Here is a 6,477-nt window from a genome sequence, read left to right on the forward strand (position 1 = left end):
GCCCGGAACCTGTGGTATCCGAGGCAATGTTCGCGAAAGGTGAGGAGATGCTTGCCAAAGGTGAGGGAACATTGAATCCTCTTCCGCTCTTAGCTCTTACTTCTAGTGGGGTGGTTGTGCTTTTTTCTTCTAGTGATGAATCACCCTACGAAAAAGAAGAGTCCTCCGTTGATACTACTGATGCTTAGAGTATCATGAGTGCTATTGCAGGTTTAACCCGCAAGAGGAAACAAAACCCATCCACTAGCAAGGCTGCGGACGAAGGAAAAGGTACTGCTGAGGCTGTTACCAGTGAAGATGAACACCAGACTGTTGATGCGGATGCCCCAAAGCCAGATGGGAAGGGCAAGTTACAACTGTCTAAACCCGCTGCTTCCAAGAGCATAAGAAGGTGAAGTTGGGCGACCGCATCAATCAAATTGCATCAACAAAGGTTATTGCAGGTAATATTCTTGATACTTTTATACTTTTGATTATTTCTTTTGAGTGGGGCATATTTTTGATGAAGTGAAGTATATTGCAGTTACTATAAGGGAAGATCCCAAGGATCCTTCAGACCAATGGAAGATGACTCCACCCGTTTCTCCACCCGTAACACCGCCCAAACCTGCGTTGAGGCTGCACTCAACTCACCACCAAAGGGTGTTAAAGACCCCATCATTATATGGGACACTCCTCCTGGCAAGGGTGAGCAGAAGGGTTCTTCATTTAGCTCCAAAGAGCCCATTATTTCTTCGCCCCCAATACCCCTCCTCGCTTTGCAGATCAATGGGGGACAAGTGTTGTTTCCACCGGTCCTTAGAAATCCACTACACACTTTCATAAAGATAAAGGAGCTGGGGGTTACTACGGACAGACTAACCCGCATGAGGATTCTTGGATACATCAACTGCACTGGTCCGTGCGTCAAGGGTCATTGTAAATTGACATCAATGTTTGCCAAAAGTATCTTCAACAAGGAATTCCTCCCGCCGAGAGGCAATGTTAACGCGGGCGTCCTTGTTATGAGTTGGCAAACTCTTTCTCCTATAATCTAGCTAACGCTGTCTCCACAAGTCAAGAAATCTATCGAGACCGGTTAGCTACGAATGATTCATTGGATGAGTTAGAGACCGCAGTGGCGATAGCGAGGAAGGAGGCTGAGGAAGCCAAGAAAGAGGCTGAAGACTACTGCCTAGTCGCCAATACCGCTAAGTGGCAGTTATCAGATGCCAAAAAGGCATTGGAGGAAGAGAAAAATCATCGAACCACTGCCGCGAAGGACTGGGAGGAAGCTTGCAAACGCCAAAATTCCATTTTAGAAGCTTCCCGTGAACAGACCCGTGCGAAGGAGAATGAGTTGATGCAATCTGAGGAGGCCAAAGCTGCTTTTCAAAAGAAAGTTGATGAGAAAAATGATCATATTTCATCCTATCTGGAATAGATAAAGACCTTAAAGGCTAAGGCCTCAGCAAAAGATGACCGGATTGCTAAGCTTGTTGAGAAGAACAGGGAGCAAGCGTTGGACTGTGTAGGGCACAAAATGTAGCTTATCCGGGCTAACACGGATAAGAAGTGGTTGATGGCAGAGGGAATTCCCCAGGTAATATTTTCTTCCTCTAGTTGCTTTTATGATGAAAATTTATATCTAGATTGCCTCCTTATACTTTCGTTTATATGTTATTGCATATTAAAGACAGCGCTGAGCTTGGGGATTGCGTCGTGGAATTGCTTGTTGCATCATCTCAAGCTAGCTGTCAAGCAGGTTTTCAAGAAGGCTTGAAATTAGCGGAAGAAAATCGTCCGCTTGAAGAATTTAAGCTTCATGGCCAAGACACTGCGAAGACTTATGCCGAGAAGACAAAAGCTTTCGACAAGCTAACATTTCTTCTTGAGGAAACGGTGATGGAGCTTGCCGAGCAAGATGATGGTGTCAACCAGTTGAAGGCATACTTTGCCATTGGTCGTGAGGAAGACAAGGAAGATCAGGAAGACCAGGATGCGAACGGGGATGACCCGTTGTAGTTATTGCATTTTTGTAAACTCATGCTTTTGACTTCCTGTAATTGTAGTTTAACTTTGTAATCTCCTTTGCCTTGTGTATATTATCCTTTACACTTTGTTTATTTTATATAATATAAGTGTAAGATTGTAGGTCCTCTTAATAGTCAATAAAGGATTACGTGAAATTTACTTTAATAACACGCGGACCCTTCCGTTACGCAAGCCATGAAATTTTCTTTAAGGACACGCGGGTCCCATCTGGCACGTAGGCCAGTAAAAAAATTACTTACTCAAGACTTGTATATAGGTTCAATCGAGGTTTTTAATAAGAAAGGTACGCAGGCCTAAATATATTATAACTGATAACTGTAGACGTCTTTTTTACTAGTCTATTAGGGCCCGCAGGCAAACTAAAAAGTAATAATAATAATTCTTGCTCATATGTAACATTTCTTTAATTGTGCAACGTTCCACGTTCTGGGGATTTCTGTTCCATCTAACTTTTCCAACTTGTATGCACCCTTTGATAATACTTCTTTCACTTTATAAGGGCCTTCCCAAGTTAGGGCCAGTTTACCCAAAGGTTCTTGACTTGATGCTTCGTTGTTGTGGAAGACAAAGTCTCCCGCATCGAAGCTGCACTTATTAACCATTGAGTCATAATACTTTTGCAACTGACGTTTGTAATTATGTTCTCGGATCAAAGCCAGTTCTCTCCTTTCTTCAAGGAGGTTTAAGTTCATCCGCAGCTCTTTTTCGTTATCACTGTTTATCAATGTTCGTGCAGATGGAACTCCAATTTCAGCTGGGATCATGGCTTCAGTACCATAAGTCAGACTGAACGGTGTCTCATAATTGCTTGATTTTTTCTGGGTGCGGAAAGCCCAGAGTACATGGGGTAATTCGTCCACCCATCCGGTCCGTTTAAATCCTAACCTCGCCTTCATCCCATCTTGGATGGTTTTGTTAGCTCTCTCAACTTGACCATTGGCCAGCGGGTGATCTACAGAAGTAAAAACTTGAGTTACCTGAGGTTCTTTCAGCCACGCCTGCAGTCCATTGTTCGTAAAATGGGTCCCGTTATCACTAACTAACTCTTGCGAGAGGCCGAAACGGCAAATAATGAACTCCCACAAGAATTTCTTGATGCTTGATGCGGTGATGGAGGCGACCATTTTGGCTTCTACCCACTTGGTAAAATAACCATAGCCACAATCAAGAATTTGACACGTCCTGGGGCTTCTGGGAATGGACCCATTATATCTATTAACCACTTTTGAAACGGCCAAGCACATGTAACCGACACTCGTTTTTTGGACGCAGAGTATTGGGGGCATGACGCCGGCATGAATCATACTCTCGGATTTCTTGCACTGCGTCCATGTGCATCCCTTGCCAATAATACCCTGCGTTCATGAGTTTGGCCACAACCATTCTCGGACCCGCGTGAAGACTACAAATCCCCTCATGAACGTCTCGTATAAAATAATTTGCATCTTCAACGTCCACACATCTCAGGAGTGGGCCGAGGAAGGATCTTGGATATAAGATACCGTCTTGTACTTGGTACTTCAAGGCTTTGTGTCTGATTTTCCGGGCCGCAGCTTTTTCTTTCGGGAGAACTCCTGATGTTAAGTAAGCCATGATTGGCGTCATCCAGGATTCAACACCGGTTTGTATTACTAACACTTGATGCTGCTGGACAGATGGTCGATCGAAGACTTCCACACGAATGTCTTTTTCAAAGTGTTCAAAATTTGTTGAAGCTAATTTGCTAAGAGCATCCGCCGACTTGTTTTCATTTCGTTTGATGTGTATGAATTTGCAAGATAAAAATTGAAGGATCAAATCCTTTGTTTGTGATAAGTATGAAGACATCACATCATTCTTTGCCTCATAAGTTTCATTGATCTGTCCTGCAATCAACATAGAATCTACCCGCGCTTTTAAATGCTTTACCCCAAGCTTTTTAGCTATCCGCAAGCCTGCTAAGAAAGCATCATACTCTGCCTCATTGTTGGTACTTTTGAAGTCCAACTTTATTGTTGGTACTCTGCCTCATTGTTGGTACTCTGCCTCGGGATTAATCAGCCTGAGGCCTACGCCTGATCCTTCGTTGCTTGAAGCTCCATCCGTGAACAGTGACCAAATTTGGCCTTGCTCAAGAGGTATTAGAGTTTGCTGTTCAACCAGGAACTCTTCTTCCTTGTGCTGCGGGACCTCTGTGACGAAATCTGCCAACACTTAGCCTTTTATCGCGGGTCTGGGTTTATACTCGATTGCATGTTCTCCCAATTCGATGGCCCATTTTGCCAATCATCCGGACAATTTTGGCTTGCTCAATACATTTTTTAACTTGTACCCTATTAGCATGTTAATGGGGTGGCCCTGGAAATATCTGCGGAGACGCCTGGCAGTATAGACCATTGCCAGTACCAACTTCTCAAGTATTGAATTTCTGGACCTGTCAATGTTCTACTGACATAATAAATTGGTGTTTGGAGATTTTTTCGGTCTAGCAGTAGTACGGCTCCAATGGCAATATCAGATGCTGACAGGTACAATGTTAGAGGCTCTCTTACATACGGTGCTGTCAGGGTGGGAAATTCTATCAAACACGTTTAGACCTCTAGGAACGCTTGTTCAGCTTCTGCGGTCCACTTCAAGTGTGCTTTCTTAAGACAATTCCTCAAGGTTGACACAAGTGGGTAAGATTTGGCCGCATAATTAGCTAAGAATCTGTTTAACGCAACCAGCCTTCCATTAAGTGTCTACACTTCTTTGAGGGAGGAAGGTGAAGGCATGCGGGCCACTGCTTGAACTTGTCTGGATTAGCTTTGAAACCCGCACCCGTTACTATCACGCCCAAAAATTTTCCTTCTTCCATTCCGAAGCAGCACTTACTGGGGTTAAGTTTCATGTTGATCCTCCTCAGAGTATCAAACGTTTCCTCTATGTCTCTCAACATTTGGTCTTCTTCAACGCTTTTTATAACTAGTTATCCATGTAAACTTCTAAGTTTCGCCCAATTTGTTCCTTGAAGGCTTCGTCCATCAATCGTTGATACGTAGCACCTGCGTTTTTCAACCCAAAGGGCATCATTTTGTAATAGAATGTGCCTTGGTCTGTGCGAAATGTTGTTTTATCCCCATTGCCTGCCGCCATGCAGATCTGGTGGTAGCCATTACAGGCGTCGAGGAAACATTTGAACTTGAACGGGGCTACCGCATCAAATTTTAGGTCAATTTCTGGCCAACAGTCTTTCAGGCATGCCTTGTTCAGATATTTGAAATCAATGCACATCCGCCATGTTCCATTGCTTTTGGGAATAATAACCGGATTAGCTACCCAAGTCTGATATTGAATTTTGCGGATGAATCTAGCTTGTAGAAGATCTTGGACCCTTTCATTCATAACTTTGGTCTTCTTAGGACCCATCTTGCGTTTCTTTTTGGACAATTGGCGTGAATGCTAGAATCACTCGCAGCTTGTGTTCCGCAATCTTCCACGAAACACCAGTCATGTCTTAGATCATTTGGTCTAGAAATGTCCAATCTTCCGCAATCTTTCAGAAATGTCCTTACTATCTCTAAGATAGTAGGTCCAATCACAATCATTTGGTCTAGAAACTTTTTGTTCAGCACCCACTTCTCAGGATCAGTTCTTTGAACTTGCTTTGATACTTTGCTAGGTTTTGAACTTTCCGTTGTGAAGCAGTGACAGTTTATGTGGATGATTGCTACACCAGTGCGGGTCGGACCCCCACTACACCATGTCTGTCCCAAATAATCACTCAATACTCAATAACAATGTCATAACCCACACATATTGTGTCGACAAGAAGGTTAATGACAGATTTCTAAATAAGGAAAGGTTCTTGTTTGTTGACGGCGGAATCAGAAACAAACTAGTTTTGTTGCTAATAGGTTAATAATGGTAACAAACACAAACAATAACTCAAATGATTTCCATTTATATAAAGCAATTCATACAAATGATAATCTATTAGGGTTTCTTGTCAGAATGTATAATCAATGAAAACCTAGGACAGAAATACATTAAGTGCATGAAAGAGGTTTTCTCTCTGGGCGATTATGGGCAATTATGGGCGATTAGGGTTTTTCTTTTCTTCTTGATTCAAATCTGTGCATCGATCTTCTTTATCGTTTCTTTTTTGAATTAGGGTTTCGTTGTCGTTCATCCGTATCATACCCTTTGATTCTGATTGCTTAGTAGGTCTGTTACCGATCGCGGCTATTGCTATAGTTCAGCTAGATTGGTACGAATTCTATTAACCTTTTAAGGATCATTGGTTCTTTGTGATTTGGATCTTGTGATTCTGGTTTTTTTCTCGTCCGTTTTTTTGGCAGAAGTTAAGCCTCTCTTGTGCTTTTGATGTCCGAGTATGGAGTCTAAAGAGGAGGTCAATCTTGTTACAAAGGTCAAGAACATTGATGGTGCTCCGATCCGTAGTATTCTTAAGAAACATAATCA

General features: G+C 42.8%; 1 protein-coding gene across 1 annotated transcript; it reads right to left on the minus strand.

The window, feature by feature from the left end:
* Nucleotides 1-3,249: 3,249 nt before the first annotated feature.
* LOC143608714 (uncharacterized) lies at nucleotides 3,250-3,627 on the minus strand. Its single transcript, XM_077083672.1, has one exon. It carries the CDS (start codon nucleotides 3,625-3,627, stop codon nucleotides 3,250-3,252), a length of 378 nt encoding a protein of 125 aa, XP_076939787.1.
* Between the last annotated feature and the right edge of the window lie 2,850 nt (nucleotides 3,628-6,477).

This window comes from Bidens hawaiensis, unplaced genomic scaffold (genome assembly GCF_021521415.1).
Source record: "Bidens hawaiensis isolate Kalapana, Puna unplaced genomic scaffold, B.hawaiensis_p1.1 tig00419413_1, whole genome shotgun sequence".
NCBI classification, from domain to species: domain Eukaryota; kingdom Viridiplantae; phylum Streptophyta; class Magnoliopsida; order Asterales; family Asteraceae; genus Bidens; species Bidens hawaiensis.